The following is a 19,321-nucleotide window of genomic DNA, read 5'->3' on the forward strand; positions in this document are numbered from 1 at the left end:
TCATTACTTCTGTCCTTACCTTATTCATGCATCTGTCATTTATGATAGTATTATATTTATTTTTTAATGTAGTTATGTTTTTTATAAATGGTGACAACCATTCTCTTTATTAAACAGAAAGTTAATGATGAGAATGATTCTTTACTACCAAAAAATGATCATTTAGTTATTGAAAAATATTTATTAATAAATACCTTTTTGAAAAAAGTATTATTTTATAAGGCTTTTTTTTTTTTGTGAGACAATTTTTAATATTTTTCTACGTTTTAATTCTAATGAATTGTCAGATTGTTTTTTTAAAAGAAAATTTTTTTTCAAATGTTTAATTTAAAAAATATTTTAGGAAATCTTTGTGGAGTGGGAACCTTTGCGTAGGTTAATTTTTATTATACAAAATTTATTTTTGTTATTTTTTAATTTAGTCTTTGAAAAATTAACTCATTTTATGGATGTTATTTTTATTTTATAAATTGTTTTGTACTTTTTTTTCTTTTTGTCCTTTACTGTTTTTTGCAAATATTTCTGATTTTATCATAATTTAGTTTTTAACTTAATTTTTTTTATCTTCGACTATTATATCTTTGATTTTTTTTGATTTTTATTAGATATGTATCTTTTTCCACTCTTGTTCCTTAAATAAAGATATTATATATAGCAACAAACTGTGGTAATTGCAGAATCTAGTTGAAAATAAAGTTCTTTTGTATAAAGACCTTATATGGGTTCCCCTACTATGCAATAAAGAAATTACAAAGAACTGTGCTCAACAATATCATTTCTTCAACAAGAAAGATGCTTTCATCCTCCCATTTTCTATGTCATTATGCAGCAATGCATGAACTGTTTTAAATATTGCTTTAAAAAACGCATTAAACAAATGTTATTTTTGAAAGTCTAATAAAAAAAAGAAAGAAAATGCTGTCCTAAATTTGCTATATCATTTACTCATTCTTTAGTGTTGTAGCATTATTATTTGCTAAAGATGTAATGCTTAACACAAAAATAAATTGTGTGTGCGTGTGTAACTGCTGTTACTAATACTATGTTTTGTAATGAGGTATTAAGGGTGTTTCATTCTAAAAAACTTTTTTATAATGATTACTTTACTTGCATAGCAAAGTAGATAATAGGAAAAAAAACATTTTTTCAAAATTTTTAAATTACCCCTAAAGATTGCTATTTTGATAAAAAGTTTTTTTTCTTAATAATTTATTTGACTTATATTACTTAAAAGATATATATTATGTTGCTTAAAGTATACATTAAAAGTTATTTGAACATTTGCTCAAATTTTTAGAAAAATTAGTTACTGTTTAGAGGTTGCTATTTATATTAAATATGGCAAAAAGTCAAACTTTTTGCCATATTTTCACCTATAAATTTGTTCCTATAAATTTTAACGCTTCAAAGGAAGTTGTTGCATTGTATGTTAATTATGTTTTTGAGCATAATTGACCGCAAAGAGTCATTGTGTTGTTGTTTACATTGCAAAATTAAAATCTGTATTTATGTTAAAATTCTGTACATGTGTTAAAAGGTTGTACAAAAAGGTTGTAAAAAGATATTATATCAATAAGCAAAGTTGAAATGTTAAAAAATAACCTTAAAATTAGTTAAAATTCTGAAATATTATGTGGGAAATATTTAGCATTTTTTTAGAATACTTTTCTTTATTATAATGATGAACATCAGAAAAAAAAAATCAAGATTGGTTAATTATTCTACTGAATTCTATAAATTATCTATAACAAGTACTTTATATAAATTCTTTTTTTATAAATACTAAATATACTTATTATAATTGTTTAAAAAAAATTACCTTAACTTTTAACTTGCAGGGCAAAACTTATTGGTGTGCCTTTAATAAAAGATTCAACTGGTAATGTGATGCAGCCTTGAAACTTGCACAAGATTGGAACATTTTTGAAAACATTGTTGGTACATGCTTCGATACAACAGCCAACAATCCAGTTACTAAAAAAAGGATTTGCAATTTTAATCAAAATTGAGTTGAAATAACCTCTTATATGACTAGCATGTTGTCATCATTACAACAAGCTACACATCAAACATGTTTTTGCCACATTACAAGGAGATAGCAAGATTCCAAAGGAGCCCTTTTTTAAAAAATTCCAAGCTGAATTTTCAACAATTTAAATTGGTTACTGAATATCAGTTCTTTAATTTTTTTGAGTGGCTTACTGACATCAAATCTAATATATTTAATCAAGCAATCAATTTAATTCTTAAATTTGTTTACCAATGCTTCAACGAAACAACAATTCCACAAGAAGACTACCTTTTAAGGTAACTCTGTTAACTTAAAAGTTAATAGAGTTAACTTTACAGACAATTATCTGTGATTACAATATTCAAAATTCACAAACCAGGTGCAATATACATTGTGGGATTTATGTCGCATTCTGTATATTTAAATATATATTTATATAAATATATTTAAAAAATAGAACTCTTATATATATATTTTTCAATTATTCACCTCCCCAAGGTGGAGAAGGCCACTACAGTTGAAAAGGCTACTTTGTGGTTACAACCCTCTCTCAACTCTATAATTCCAAAACACAAACCTTGACAAACAAGGCCGCTGCACGGAAAAACAAGTTGAATGTGGTAGTACCAGGGACGTGGTGGGGATTGAACTTGGAACTTCTCACTTATGAGGCGAGTGCTCTACCACAACACCACTACCGCATATATTATCTGATAAGTTTATTATGTTCAATGATAAACAAATTCACTGCATGGCTAAGTTTAATGTTGTTTTTTTTTTCAATGCAATTTCTCTGCTCACGGGTTTTGGTATTTGATCTACTTGATGACTTTAAATTTTTTGTTGCAATGAACTGGTATCTAAAAGAGGATTCAGGTATTGAAATAAATATGGTTAATTAATAAAATCTTTTATTATCTGTAATTAATAAAAACTGTTATACAATTAGAGGTAAAAAACAATTGCTCTGAAAGAGGAATCAAGCTTATTGGTGATTTCCATAAGTGTGCCCAAAATAAAGAACAATTTATCAATTTCTTTTGCAAGTTGTGAACAATGCAGAAAGCAAAATCTATCTGTTTTGAAACCAAAACAAGTTCATAATTTATAGCAATATAGTTTTAAAAAAGTCAAGTTTTAACCTGATTTTAACTACATATTTGGTAATTATGATTTAAAAAAAAATCTTTTTGTATTGTACTTTAAATTTGGCAACCTCTAGACAATAGCGATTTTTTTTTAGTTTGGTCAAATTTTCTTCTGATAATTTTAATAAGATTACGAAGTTACATAACATAAAGTTAATTATTTTTTAAGTTATTTAAATTTCAAAGGTTTTTCAAAATGGCAACCTAGATAAAATTTTAAGTTTTTGAAAAAATTGCAGATTTGTTTCTTAACTAATATTTTCATTTTTTATGCGAGTAATCGTTTTCCAAACACTGTTGGGAATGAAACACTCTAATTAGAAATACATTTTATTATAGAATATATATATTTTATTATACATACTGTTAATCATTCTTTTTTATTTTCCTACTGTATATAAATATTAATATTCCTATATACTGTTATATTATATATACTATATTACTATATTATGTATACTATATTACTATTAATATGACTTATACTTAATATACTGTATATAAATATTAAAAAAACAAACCTAATAATAAAACAGGTAAAAATTAACATTTAAGATTTTAGTTTTTTATTAGTGGATTCCAGAAAAAGTGGATTTTGACTAAGTTTCAAAAATTTATAATATGAACATTTCTTTATTTAGTGATCGTAAAAATTTATTTTACTTTGATCTGCTTGAGTGCATTCCAAATTCATTATCTGATATTTACTCCATCACATCTTGTAAAACAACTCAGGTTTGAAGAAATATTTTTAAAAAATGTTTTTTTAAATACATTTAAGATGGAATTAGATTCAATTTATTGCTGTATTCATTATCAATCACTTTGGATTGTTATCATATCTATTATTATAATATGAATTATTTAGATTTGCGTGAAAGATTGCCCATCGCAAAACGCTTTTTATCTTACAGCTGATAAAAGTAATTTGTACTGTCAATATGAAGTAAATTTAAATACAACGGTAATTGAACTTTTTTACAAAATACTCAATACAATATATTATATATATGTATAATATACATATATAATATAATGTATTGAGTATTTTATAACAAAATATTTTATAATATTTAAATATATACAATGTATATATTTACATACTACAACATATTTTGTTAAATATTTTAAAATTAATACTAACCAGGTAACTAATTTGTTGTTATGAACCAAGCTTATTTTCTAATAACTTAGTTACTACATGAAGGTAAAATCTTGAAAATGAAATTGTTTTTTGATTTAAATTTGGTTCTCTATTAGTCAAAATCAATTATTCTTTATTAGTCAAAATCAAATTCTCAGTTAGTAAATGAAGGTTTGTGTGCAAAGTACACTTTACAAAGTGAAGCATGTAAGATTTTTTTTTTAAATAATTTTTTTTTATATGTTAATTCACTTCCCCAAGGCCATTAAGGCTACTACTGTCAGGGAGGCTACTTTTAATTGTGGCTACAACCCTCTCCCAGCTGTATAACTCTGAAACACAAACTTTGACCAATAAGACTGCTGCGTACAGTACTAGGAATGTGGTGGGGATCGAACTTGGAAGTTGTCCTATATACATTGTAACATAGTTATTGAATAATACAGTAATAATAAATTTAAAAAAAATATTTTTTTTAAGTGGCTTACAGATGCATCCCCACTGTGGTTGGAAAGACACTTACTGAGTTTTTATCCTCGCAGTCGGCGCAAACAAGTCAAAATATCACGTCATCCAATGGCAAACCATTAAATGAAGAGAATTTGAAATGGGGAACAATGTTAGCTAAAAACATTTTTTATTTTAATTATTCCCAATCACCTGGGATTATTATATTGGTTTCAATGGCTTGTCATTATTTAGTATTAATTTTTTTTTTGTATACTTATATAAAAATAAGTATATATATATATATATATATATATATATATATATATATATATATATATATATACATATATATATATATATATATATACATATATATATATATATATATATATATATATATATATATATATATATATATATATATATATATATATATATATATATATATATATATATATATATATGTATATGTATATGTATATATATAGAGAGAATAATTAAAATAAAATTAAAAATGTTTCTAATTTACATAGTTATTATATTTTAATTTAGAGCTCAAAGTATCCTTTTAAATTTGCAAAATATTGGACACAAGGTTAGTACTTTTTTCAAGAGAATTGTGAGCAATATAGTAAGTTGTTGTGTCAGTAAGTACTAAGAAAGTTTCCTGATTCGAAGTAACTATTACAGAATGTAAACTAGGATATAAATTTTATGGATGTTTCTTTTAATTGAGAAAATGAATCACATTCAGTGCGATTCAAAGTTGTAGTTGCAAAAGAAAAAAAATCCTCCAAATAAAGATATTTCCTTTGTTTACAACAAAGTATAAATGAAAATGAAATTACATGCAAATGATTTAACACACTGTACCAAAAATAGTTGGATGTTACTATTAAAAATGTCATTTAAACAGTTTTTTAGTTATAAATTTTAAATTCATTTTTTTTTTAGACTTTCTTAATTATAAAAAAAAAGGTTTAAATAAGTTTAGTTTTCAGTTAAAAAGAAAATAAAGTAGTTATAAATATTGTAATAAAGTTAAATTTATTTTAAAAAAATTTTACTTGTAAATATTCTAATAAAGTCTTTATGACTCAAGCACTTTTTTTTCATCAAATTTTTTTTGAAGAAATAATAAAAAATTAAAGATGTTTAAAGTGCATTTACATTTTATGAGCTTTTTTTGATTTTATAACTCATACAATATAAATGCACTTTCATTCAAGCAGAACAAATGTAATGAGTCTTTCTACCTATTGCACTCAACAAACAACACCTATAAGCATTTTGCAACAAAATTTTGCTGCTAGAATAAAATATTTTAGTGTAATTTGAGATTGCTAGTTTCAAATTAAATCTTATTTTTTGGGCTAATACTCAGTTGATCATATGCAAGCTGCGTTAGAGCTTTAATGTGGATATACAGAAAATAAATTAAACAAGTGTGTGAATGTAAATCCATTTGTAATCATATTGTTTATATTTGTATATAAAATATAAAGCTGGATATGAATTAATCTATTTCTTACTAAATTGTTTTTATTTATATATAAAATAAAATAACTTTTAATATTTTTTTTTCAAATAGAGTAATTTTATTGTTCAATTAATGGTTGATGCAAATTTTCTGTGGTGCTGAATAGCTCGTTAAAACATTTTGTTTTTTGTTTTAGTGATAATGTATAGCAGTTACATTTGTAAGAACATTTAGTTTTTGCTACATTTTAATTAATGTTTAATTAATGATTAGTGTTTGATTAATGATTATTTTGATGCGCCAGACTATGTATAGTAAGCTGAAAGTTGCATACCAAGTTGCATATTTTAGTTGCAAAGTGGGTGATCAAAACAAGTAACAGACTGTTACACCTCTCTCACTTAATGGTTTAATGGAGAACCATTTACTGTACCCATGGTGTAACATGAACAGAAAAATAACACTGATTACCTTAGGTTGCATTTACTTTGATCATTCAATGAAGAAAAAACATTAAGTTTCTAGATTGCTAGTCAGCAATAGAGCCAGATGGAATGGGTCAAATGGTATGGAGATAAATTGTCAGATGGTCAAATGGCCTAGTATGAGATTTATACTTATCAAAAGGATATGTTGAACTTCTTCAATCATATTTGAAACAATGGAGTTTATGGTCATGTACATCAATTTACAGAAATTGACAACTAAAGCTTTACATTTAATGGTTTCATTTGCTACTACAATAGCTTAACATTTAGTACCTATAATGTCACACTTTATCATTTTCCAACTGTTTCAATTCCACATGTTGTTAGAATGAAGGAGACACAAAAGAGTATGTAATAGCAGCTCTGCTGTCATTAGTATAATTAGTGTATGCGTATATTTTTCTGAAAATTGAGCTTTGATATGATACTTTATTATGTGAACAATTTTTTCACTAAAAAGTTTGTAATAATTCTTAATTTTAATTGCTAAACATTATGATATGTAATTTTTACTTTTTAATGTACTAGATGAATAAAAAAATTTTAGCGCATGAAGGGACAGATTCACTAAATTGATGCAGCTTTGGTGAATAACAATTCAAGTGAGAATGAGTTTTGGTTAAGGAAATTAGAGATGATAGCTCCTTTGAGCAGCAATTTTAATAAGTACATGTAGATAAAGAGATGCAACCTTATAACAATGGTATAGTGGCACAAGCTAGGCAGATAAAGCAGGTCCAATGCGTTTTTGGACCTTGCCTAGAAGAGAAATGGTATCTTTAGAAGAACCAACCCTAATATGACCATAGTATTCCTTACAAATAAGAGATTTGTAGAGGTAGAAAATGAAATCTGGAGAAAATGACACAATAAATAGAAGCAACCTTAGCAGATGCTAACTTTGCAATCCATTGTATATATGGTTTCCATGGTTTCCATGAAAGAGTTGTAGTAAATGATAATCTTTTGCCTGAAGGAACTAAACAAAACAATGTTTACCTGAAGGAACCAACTGAAAGTACAATTTGAAAAATCTTTAGTAGAAGTCCAAATTAGAAAAGCAACTAGATGCAAACAAAAATAATTAAAATATCATTCTCTAAAATTTCCATGCACAAGATTTTGCAGTATAACTGTTGTGTATTTTGAAAACAGAAGAGTTGAAATCAATAAAGCTTTCTGGATGCAAAAAAAAAGGATTTTTTGATGGAACTGATGAAAGGAGCAAATCATGCAAGCTGTTGGTATTGAAGGCAACAGAATCTACTATAATGAATATATTAAGGAAATTATTTTTAAAGAAAAATCAACTAATTTTTGTAAAACTTAAAAGTTCTCAACTTGTTTAATAAATATTTTATTAATTATTTAGAAGAATGTGACAATTGTGTTTTTGTTTTGTATAAAAAAATAAGTTTAATATTGTTACTTTGATTGAAACATTCAAATACATGTTAAATTAAATTTTATATTTTTAGATAAACATAAATATTCACAAATACACCTTTTATGCCTGTACTTTTAATACCCCTAGTTTTATCAATATTTTATAAACAATTGGTGAAAAAAAAGATTGAAAGTATTTTTAAACTATTTTTTTAATTATAGTACCTAAAATTTTGTTTGAAAGATTCTTTAAAAAAAGAGTTCATTTTCTTTATAAAAAAAATCATTTTCTCAGTTTCAATAAAAGTGCATATACACTGATTATGCTTTTAACAGCATATTGAAGATCATTAAGTACTCAGAGCACAAGTGGATGATTTGCAGCAACTTGAAAGTTCTTTTAAGAATGCTGGGGTATACAAAATATTTTTTTTCTTATGCCTTAAGGACAGCAGAGATAATGGCAGCCACTCCAAATGCAGAGAATGGTCTTCTAGAGAAGAGTTTATTTTTAGCATCTGCAACATTAAACATTTGATCAGGCCAGCTCTGCACATTAAGTTCGGTTTTATGGAAAACTTTGTCAAAGCCATAAATAAAGATGAGTTAAGTTTTCAGCATCTATGATATAAGTGCATCAGTGAAACCACATTGAGTGCTGCATCAATGAAGCCAAACTGAGTTCAAATGAGTCCAGACATCAGTGAAGCTGATAAAGTTGAGTGCATGTATTTTATCAGGTCCACATGTTAAACATCTTATTTGTAATTTTAAAAAAGTATTAAGCAACACTGAACTTGCTGCCTGTCTGTCATTTAAATTATCAAATGACAACAAAAAAATACAAAAATCAGACAATTTTTTTGAGATTGTTTTTGATGGGACTTTGTGATGATATTTGATAGTTGTTCTACTTCATAAGATTGAAACCTAACAATTATTAAGACTTTGTTATTTGTAAAACAATGAGTCACTTTATACTGATTTTTACTGTTACTAAAAGACAAGCATCTTGGAAGAAAATTGAGGTGAGGTTTGAAATCAAGAGTTTCAAATAATTTTTTGTTATGTAGTGATATTTTCAAAGCCTAAAGAAGTTTTTTAATGATTTAATAAAGATATCTTAAAAATCTGTGCATTTTTTTGATAAAGATATCTTTAGAATCTGTGTTATTTTTTGGTGAAGATAACTTTAGAATCTGGTTACTTTTGTGGTTAAGCAGTATGTGAACAAGTGTTGCCAAGCAACAAGCCAAGATGTTCTTTTAATTCAGGTTTTTAAACAAATGTAATTTTTTTTTAGGTAATCTCTGACATTCAAATATCTTGGTACTGGATATTAGCGTATGCAATTAATTATATTTTCATAATCATGTAAATATATGTGTAATATACTATGGTGTAGATATGTGTGTAATATACTCTGGCATATAAAATTTCACTCGCATAACAAAGATCCTTTTTTTTTAAACCATAGTAATATAGTTAAATTTTTTCGCACTTGTGTGTTTTGGACAGATTTCTATTATACCATTTGCTTATTTAATTATGACATTATGGAAGAGTCGAAACAGTTTTTACAACAGGGCTACTGAGTATTTTTATTGTGATAAAAAAACTACATTTATTTTTAATTTGTCTACAGTTCTATTAAAATTTTTATCAAATATTTTTATATATGTTAAGTTAATTTAAAGGTGTCATTATAATGCCTAATTTAATAATTTTTTTAAATTACAAGTTATATTTTTAAGAGATTTATGCATGCTTATATTTATTTTTCATAAACTACTTAAGTTAACATTTTATTGTTTCAGATAATAAAATGTTTTTATATCAAAAGAGTGTTAATAAATTGTTTTTCCAAATATATATATATATTATTTTTAAAAATAACACAATGTTTTTTATGCTTGACATGTTTCATAAAGTTTATTTAAATTTTCAAAAGATTATTTTACAATTAAAAAAAACTCTGAAATAAATATTAAAAAATAGAAGTCTTTACAGAGAAATATTAACGAACAAAAATTATACATAATAAACCAATATATTTATTACAAAATAACTCGGTAAATAACCAATCAAAATAAGCAACTGTCAAAAAAAATTTTTGACACTTGGTTATCTTGATTGGTTATTTACTGAGTTATTTTGTAAATATATTGTTTTATTATGTATAATTTTTGTCCGTTAATATTTCTCTGTAAAGACTTCTATTTTTTATTATTTATTTCAGAGTTTTTTTTATTTGTAAATAATCTTTTGAAAATGTAAATAAATTTTTACGAAAAATGTCAAGAATAAAAAACATCGTATTATTTTAAAAAATAATTACTTATTTTATGCTATTACGTCGTTCAAGATATATATATATATATATATATATATATATAAATATATATATATATATATGTATATCATGGCCTACTATAATTACTCGGCCGGATATCTTTCTTTTTGGAGCAAAAAATTAGAAGGGTAACTTTTAGAACATAAATATATCGTATAACATTGATTGGTCACAATTACCTCAATAAAAACTATAATATTTAGTGGGTTTTTGTGTAAGGATGTGTGTAGAAAGTATAAAATTTATTTGACAAATATAATAAAAGTCTGATAAATTAGACGCTTTCCTTTGCCTGATGATTTTGTTTCTATAAAAAACTTACACCGCTGGAATAAGAGAATTTTATATTGTACTTTGTTCATTAATAAAAATTGTAATAACTTTATTAAACAATAAAATATTAAAATTTGTAATGACCTTATTAACTTGAAGATGTACCTCATATTGTATATATATATATACATATATATATATATATATATATATATATATATATATATATATATATATATATATATATATATATATATATATATATATATATATATATATATATATATATATATATATATATATATATATATATATATATATATATATATATATATATATATATATATATATATATATATATATATATAGAGAGAGAACTCTTATGTTGTCAGAAAGTTTTTTCCGTATTTTGTTGACAAAAAGTAAAAATTAAAATGCAAGACCGGAATTTTTTTTTATTAATTGATAGACTGCCTGCCCCAACCAAACCCTCAGTCGTTGTAGCAGCACTCCCTTGCGAGTCATGCTAAAAGATATTAGATGTAGCAGCACTTGGTTGGTTGCGAGTCAGGCTATTTGTCAGTTGATATAGCAGCACTCTGTTGCGAGTCAGGCTATTTGTCAGTCAATATAGCAGCACTTTGTTGCGAGTCAGGCTATAAGATAGTTGATGTAGCAACACTCCGTGCATGATTTACAGTAAAAAAAAAATAAAAATAAAAACATTTTATTAAAAAAAATAAAAATAAAAACATTGTTTATATTGTTAAAAACATTCAGAATGTTTTTAAAAACATTCTGGTCAATTAAATTTGCGTTTTTGCGGTTTTTAAAAAAAACGATTAATTTGTAATTAAAAACGATTCTTACGCCAACAAATACGTCACTTTTAATTACTTTGACTTTCTTCCAACATTAGTGTGTTGGACCAAAGTCAAAAGTAATTAAAAGTGACATATTTGTTGGCGTAAGATTTATTATTTTACTTCCGTGCTTTCCAAATGCAACTATCTATAGAACTATATATATATATATATATATATATATATATATATATATATATATATATATATATATATATATATATATATATATATATATACACACACACAGACACACACACACACAGACACACACACACATATATACTCACATATTTCTCAATAATATTATTAAGATATATAAAAAGATAAACAAAAACCTAACAATAAAGGAAGAATATACATTAAAGGTATAATAATTCAGCTGTATAATTCAGCATTGATTACTTTATTTCAGTTCAGTTTGATTGATTATTTCAACTAGTTCAGTTTTAATATATTTCTTTATCTGTATTTTAAATACATTACACTGTTCTTTCGAATTTCATCAGAAAATTGTTTCTGTTTATGGTTAAAATAGATATTTTTAAGAACATGATTTTGAAATTTTACACCAATAATTTGATGATCATGATATAAGATCATCCCATAAGATGATCATTGAATAAGAATGAAGTAGCACAATCATTTAATCTAAGCAGACATTCTGCAGCATATTGATCACAAAAAGTTGAGTTTCTTATAAGCAAAATGGCAGTATCTAATATTCCAAATACTTTTGCAACATAATGGGTAAGATCAATAGCTGGTAAAATCAATTCTCCACAATAAAAATTTTCTAAATAACAGCATTCTACTTCACCAGATTCAGCTAATAAACCTTTAAAATGTAATTTCAGCTAATAAACTTTAAAATGTAAACTTTTGAGATTTTGAAACTTAAGATGATTGCCAATCTTCAATCCACTTGGCTAAATTCCTCAAAAATAAAAGTTTCATGTCACCCAAAACAGCTGCATTTCCAATACAAAAATTGTTGTTGTATTTTTGCTTACTGTTACTTATTGTCCGATATATATTTATCAACTTTAAAAAGCTTGAGGAATCAGTCCTATATGGAAAATAACTTTTAATAGCTGCAGAAGTTGTGGGATCAAATATTGCAAGAGCAAGTGGTACCCTTTGTTTATTATCTCCAGAATGAAGTGATTTATAAGATAACTTAAAACCTTTTTTTAAATTTGACTGAAGTAATTGGTCTTTATCATATACATTACAAAGTAACTTCCATAATATTTCACCAGAGTGTACATCACTAACATCATGAAACTGAACAAAATGAAAAGCAGGGAATATAAAGCATTTAGAATTTAGTAAATTGTTTTGTACGTTATTTAGAATAAAGACAATCACGAAGATCATTATGTCTGAACTGATGTACATTTTAGAAGAAAGGAATATCATAAAAGATTTGATGAAAACTTTGGCCAATTAACTGGTTTTTTGTATTTTATTTTATTGAGTTCAGTTATTAAATTGTTTGACAAACTATTTTCTTCTACGTAATTTCTTATATAGGCTGGAAAGTTCTCCAATACACATTTTTTTTTGCAATACACAGCTAATATTTTGAAACCATGAAGACAATAGAACATAAGATAATTTAGAGAACAATGAAACATGCATAAGTTCATCAACTACAATTGTTTCTATAGCTTCTAAAATACCAAAGTGTTGATTAATTCCTAACTTAAATATCTATTTGTCATTATATATTTTGAGCTGATACCCTTCAAGGTTAAAATTATTTAAATCATTTAAACATTGAATTTCATCTTTTTTTTATAAATATAAATATTCATACTGATTATTTTTGATGGATAATGGACAGACGGTGGCTATCTGCTATTTGATGTAGTTATATATACGATGATGGTATTTTTCAGTTAAGCAATAAATAATAGGAACGAGGTTTAAGTCCCAAACTAATGTTACTCTTTTGCCAATTTATAAATGTTTTTCTTTAAAATATTTACCACAAATAGCAAAATTTTTACTGGGGGTTTAACTTTCGATTGATAAATTAACATAACTTTCGATTGATAAATACTACCCATTGTTTAAATAAGTAAGGATTATTTTATGGAAATCCAAAGATTGGATGCTTTTCAGGAATAAAATCAAGTTGATTCTCTCTCTTTTTGTATCCAGTTTTACAGTAAACTACAGCACATGTATTAACCATATTAAATCATAAAAAAAAACAGTTTTATAAGACATTTAAGAAAATCTGTAAGTTACCCTTCTAATTTTTCGCTCCGAAAAGCAAGATATCCGACCGCGTAAATATAGTAGGCCATGATATATATATATATATATATATATATATATATATATATATATATATATATATATATATATATATATATATATATATATATATATATATATATATATATGGCTGAAAAGTTTTGACCATTTATGTTTATTATAAATAGTTACTTATAAATGTAAATTATGCATGCTGGCAACACAATAAACAAACTCATTTTTCATGGGAGATTGCATAGTTATCAACCAATAGAAAAATATCTTCTTTGCTTTATATGCATTTAGTTTTGGTGTCCGCACAGGAATGATGTACATCAGAATATTTTTCTTAGATTATATCATGCCACATTAAAACCTTGTCTTTCTCAAAAAAAAAATTCATGATGGCCTCAAATATTGTAAATAACTCAAGGATTGGACTGTTAAAATTGGGCAATATGTCATGTTCTCAGGTAAAATGTAAGTAAAGCACTTTGCATCACATAAGCTTGTTTACTCCTTTTACAACAATGTGATATATTGTTGATATAAAGAGTTCTATTCGGAAGTTTTGAAGAACAATGTGTTTAATAATAGAATAAAAAACTTTGATATTTTCATACATGATGGGGCAACTTGCTATTAGGAAAAAATTATCAAAACATAGCTCCAATAAATACAATTAATGTTCTTGCCCTGTGGCCAGGCCACAGTTAACCTGATTTAAATGCCATCAAAAACTGTTGTGTAAAATTGAAAGCAGAAGTTTCTAAACGAATCAAATCTTGCTAGCAGTTCTGAGAAAAACTGCTATGAAAGTGTGGTGTTATAAAATAATACCAAAATCTTGTGAGTCTCTTATTGCTTTAGTGTTGCAAGAAATAAAGGCTGTTCTAAAAGTTTGAGGAGCCCATAAAATTATCAAAACATATCTTTTACTAAGAATTTTTTTATTTATATTTATGCTGGTTTTTTACTTAAAATTTTTTCTAGTGATAAACACCTATACTATTCAGTAAAAAAACAGTTTTTCACTATAAATATAGGGTGATCAAGTTTTGGCCCATAACTGTATTTATATACATTTTTATTTTTCCATACTTTAACTATTAAACTATTATATTGTTATGCTCAATGTTTCTCTTTGCTAAACTTAGCATTACTATTGCTGTTATAAACTTTATTGTAACCACCTAATATTACATATATACTTTCTAAATAAGTTGGGTACTGAAGTTTTAGTGTTTAGTTAATAACAAAAAATAATAAAATGGATTTAAAAGTAAATATATAAATTTTATAAGTTTTAAATTTTAATTTATTTAGAGCATTTGGAATTACAATGGCTGTATCATTAATATATATTTTTATAATGAGGTAACCAATTAATAGTTTTTAAACCCAGTATGGTCTAAAGATATTTTTTGAATTAATAACCTTCTCATTTGTAGGTGGTTTGCTGGCTTGATTGTTTGGTTGACAATATATCTTGTGTTAACAATTACTGGTTATGGTATGCATCTTAGTAAAATATATTTTTTGATATTAATTTGTAATTTAATTTAATAGAAATTTATAAATTTTAATAAGTTTTTTTAAAATTAAATACAAATATTTATTTTAAAGCAATCTTAAAGCAAAAAATTAGAAACTGCATTTTTTTCCTAGCTACTTATTACTCTTTTATGGAATACAAAAGACTTGCTGCAAATGACACAAGCTCAATCACTTTTGTTTTTACAACAAACCTTACCAGCTACAAGAATATGAAGTCAACATGGTTGGTGATTGGTAGGTTTATTATGAAAGTATAATTTTAGTTTTGATTAGTAGGTTTGTTGTGAAACTATAATATTAGTTTTGATTGCCAAGTTTTTTATAAAGCTATTATATTAGTTTTAATTTGTGGGTTTATTTTGAAATTATAATATTAGTTTTAATTGATAGGTTTATTATGAAACTATAATTTTAGTTTTGATAATAATATAATATTGCTGTTTTTACTTCAATATTCCTGTTTACCACAAATATTAGGTTGCATTTGCGCTTTTGTGTTGTTGGTATTAATTCTATTGCTCCTAGCGCTTCGCAAAAGAATAAGTATTGCTGTTCAACTTATTAAAGAAGGAAGCCGGTAGATTTAACAATTATTTGATATTAAATTATTTTATAATTTGTTTATTTAAATGCTGTCTATAAGTAAAGTTAGCAGTAAAGAAATTTTACAGAATAGTTTAACAGTAAAAATTCACAAATAGAGGTAAAATCTTGCTAAAAGATTTAATTTAGGCTTTTTTCTTTTCGAAAAAAACTTTTTTCTTCTAAAAGAAAAAAAAGTTTTTTTTCGAAAAGAAAAAAGATTTTCTGAAAATACATCTTTTTTATCTCAGTTTTAAATTATTTCTTTATTAACTGGATTTTTTTATCTCTTTATATTTTCTGTTTTTCTCCTATTATTCGTTATTTTTAAATATTTTTTTAGGTCACTCACTGCAATGACATCAACATTGTTTTTTCCTATTGTACCATGGTTTTTGCAATTGATTTTATTTGCTTGGTTTGTTGTGGTTCTGATTTATTTATCTACTTCAACAAGTGCAAAATATGAGCAAGTTAAAAACTCATCTTTTACTGGTATAGCTTGTGATGCAATGGTGAGAATTTTTAATTCAATTATGAATTTATTGTTATAGCTTAAAGGGATCCCAAACCGCCAAGACATGTGTTCATGTTAAAGATAATGATTAAAAAAAAAGTTTGGGCTAAATTTTTTTGATTAAAACAAAAGAATAAATGCGTACCAAGAAAAACTAACTTTTTTGTTTTAGTCAAAGCTGGCCTTCTCCGTTTTATAATATATATGCTGCAATCTACAGACTTGACAATTTATTCAAGAATGTTTTATTCTTATGAGCTTTAGTACATGATGTCATTGAAAAAAAAAATTGATCTTTTAAACAAACAAAAAAATCAATAGCATAAATATACTAAAACTCCTAGGAATAAAATGCACTTGAATAAATTATCAAGCCTGTAGATTGTAGTGTATATTATGAAGACATATGTGTATATTTGGCCTATTACAAAACAGAGAAGGCAAGCTTCGAATAAAACATAAAAAAGTTTTTCTTGGTATGCATTTATTTCTTTTGTTTTAATCAAAAAAAATTTAGCCTAAATATTTTTTGAAAATCATTTTCTTTGGTACAAACACAACATGTCTCCACAGTTTGGTATCCCTTTAAAAATATTTAAACAGAAAATCATTTTTAAGCACCCACACAAACAGACACATGCACACACAGACACACATGTATCCACATAGACGTACATGCACAGACACATGTAACCATATATTTACATACACATAAGTATGTATATAGGTGCTTTTATATATATATATATATATATATATATATATATATATATATATATATATATATATATATATATATATATATATATATATATATATATATGTATATATATATATATATATATATATATATATATATATATATATATATATATATATATATATATATAATATATATATATATAAATATACATATATATATACATATATATATGTAAATATATATACATATATATATTTATGTATATATATATATATATATATATATATATATATTTGCTGAAGTATATGAGTGTGCATGCATATGTGTATGTACATGTGTATGCTTGTTTTTTTCTGAAAACATCTTATAAATTAATGTAACAAAAATACGGTAACAGTTTGTTATCTAAACACTCTATATTATATATATACATATATATATATATATATATATACATATATATATATATATATATATATATATATATATATATATATATATATATATATATATATATATATATGTATATATATATATATATATATATATATATATTTATATATACACACACACAAATATATATTTTTTCGCTATAGTTATTTAAACTTAGGATAACTGATAATACTCGTAAAATTTGTGTCTTTATCAAGTAGTCTCTCTATATTAAATGGAATTTGAAGTTTTATTTCTGTTTTACCATATCAGATGTTATGAGAATTTATTAATATTTAAGATTAGGTTTTCATTTAAGATATTGTTTTAGATTAAATTAGGTTTTGGTTCTTTATAATCAGATACCTAATCAAAATTATTTGTGTATTTTATAAACAAGCCATTCACTCACTTTAAGTTACATGTTGTTGTCATGGATATATGTTGTAATTATGGAGATATGTTATGCTTTAAAATTTATACAAAAGCCAAAAAAGTTTTCTCTATCAGTTGAACATTAAATATGTTGTATTTAAAGAAGTTTACTGCAGATAATTATTATAAATTTTTAGTTGTTATGCCAGGCACAGATCAAGAAAAGTATAAACATGGATTTATTTAAACAAAAAGTAGCTAAATCAGATTTTAATTTTCAAACCCAATCCTTAATTTCCAATTATGATATAAAATATTTTTATAAAACTATATTCTTATTATTATTATTATTATTTTTATTATTACTAATATTCTTATTACTATTATTATTATTATTATTATTATTATTATTATTATTATTATTATTATTATTATTATTATTATTATTATTAAAAGTTATGATTTAAACTTTGATTTGATAAATCATCAGATAAAACAAGAAAAATAAAGAATACAATACAATGTAATATTAAAAATGAAACAACTGCAAGTTTCAACAGTCTACATGAAATCAATAAAGATTAAATGTTTTAAATAAAAGATATCATTACTGCTTTTATATCTTATTTAAATCTTATTCAATATCTTTTTATGGTTAGCAAAGAAAAATCCCTCAAAGGCGATCAAAGTCCAATTGCTAATTTAATATAGTTAATATTATAATTAAAAGTAGGGCTCTCAGTTTGAACTTTTATCATTTTTTAAGAGGTTCAAGTTCGAACTTTTTTTCTCTAAAAATTCGAACATGCATATATATCAAAATTAGATTCTTTATTATTATTTTTTAACAGCTAAACCAAGTTGAAGAGCTAATAAAAGTTTTTATCAAAACGAAAAATATGGATAAGTTTTATGATGTAAGCACAACTAGAAGATATGAGGCATGGGGGATATTTCGAATTTTCTGAAGAATTACAGAGTTCAAAATGTAAACTCAAAATGTAGAATTTTTCTCAAAACACCTGGCTCAACAACAACAGCTTTCACAAGACATTTAAAAACAAAACACAAAATTAAAATTCTTAAAGGCATTAATCTGCGCTCGAGGCTACAGCAAACATTCCTGCTGTCAAAATACCACGAATTAAAAGTTTTTTCAAAGATGACCGTAAAACTCTACCTGAAATTTTGAGTCGACTATCAGCTATTGATGGAATCAGCTTTCACACGATTGCTAAAAGTAAAATTTTGTGATCAGCATTTCGTGCCCAGGGATACCAAATCCCTCAAA

The 19,321-nt window shown here is 24.7% G+C and overlaps 1 protein-coding gene across 1 annotated transcript in view; it reads left to right on the forward strand.

The window, feature by feature from the left end:
- The window catches only part of LOC100213762 (choline transporter-like protein 4), a 49,597-nt gene that overhangs the window by 8,690 nt on the left and 21,586 nt on the right, over positions 1 to 19,321 (forward strand). Inside the window, exons 5-16 of the mRNA XM_065790825.1 lie at positions 344 to 371; positions 3,801 to 3,894; positions 4,028 to 4,123; positions 4,444 to 4,510; positions 4,784 to 4,922; positions 5,306 to 5,348; positions 9,411 to 9,451; positions 15,191 to 15,241; positions 15,316 to 15,377; positions 15,533 to 15,655; positions 15,899 to 15,998; positions 16,347 to 16,518. Coding sequence (XP_065646897.1) covers positions 344 to 371; positions 3,801 to 3,894; positions 4,028 to 4,123; positions 4,444 to 4,510; positions 4,784 to 4,922; positions 5,306 to 5,348; positions 9,411 to 9,451; positions 15,191 to 15,241; positions 15,316 to 15,377; positions 15,533 to 15,655; positions 15,899 to 15,998; positions 16,347 to 16,518 — 1,016 coding nt within the window. The remainder of the gene's footprint in view (positions 1 to 343; positions 372 to 3,800; positions 3,895 to 4,027; positions 4,124 to 4,443; positions 4,511 to 4,783; positions 4,923 to 5,305; positions 5,349 to 9,410; positions 9,452 to 15,190; positions 15,242 to 15,315; positions 15,378 to 15,532; positions 15,656 to 15,898; positions 15,999 to 16,346; positions 16,519 to 19,321) is intronic.

This window comes from Hydra vulgaris, chromosome 02 (genome assembly GCF_038396675.1).
Source record: "Hydra vulgaris chromosome 02, alternate assembly HydraT2T_AEP".
Classification (NCBI taxonomy): Eukaryota; Metazoa; Cnidaria; class Hydrozoa; order Anthoathecata; family Hydridae; genus Hydra; species Hydra vulgaris.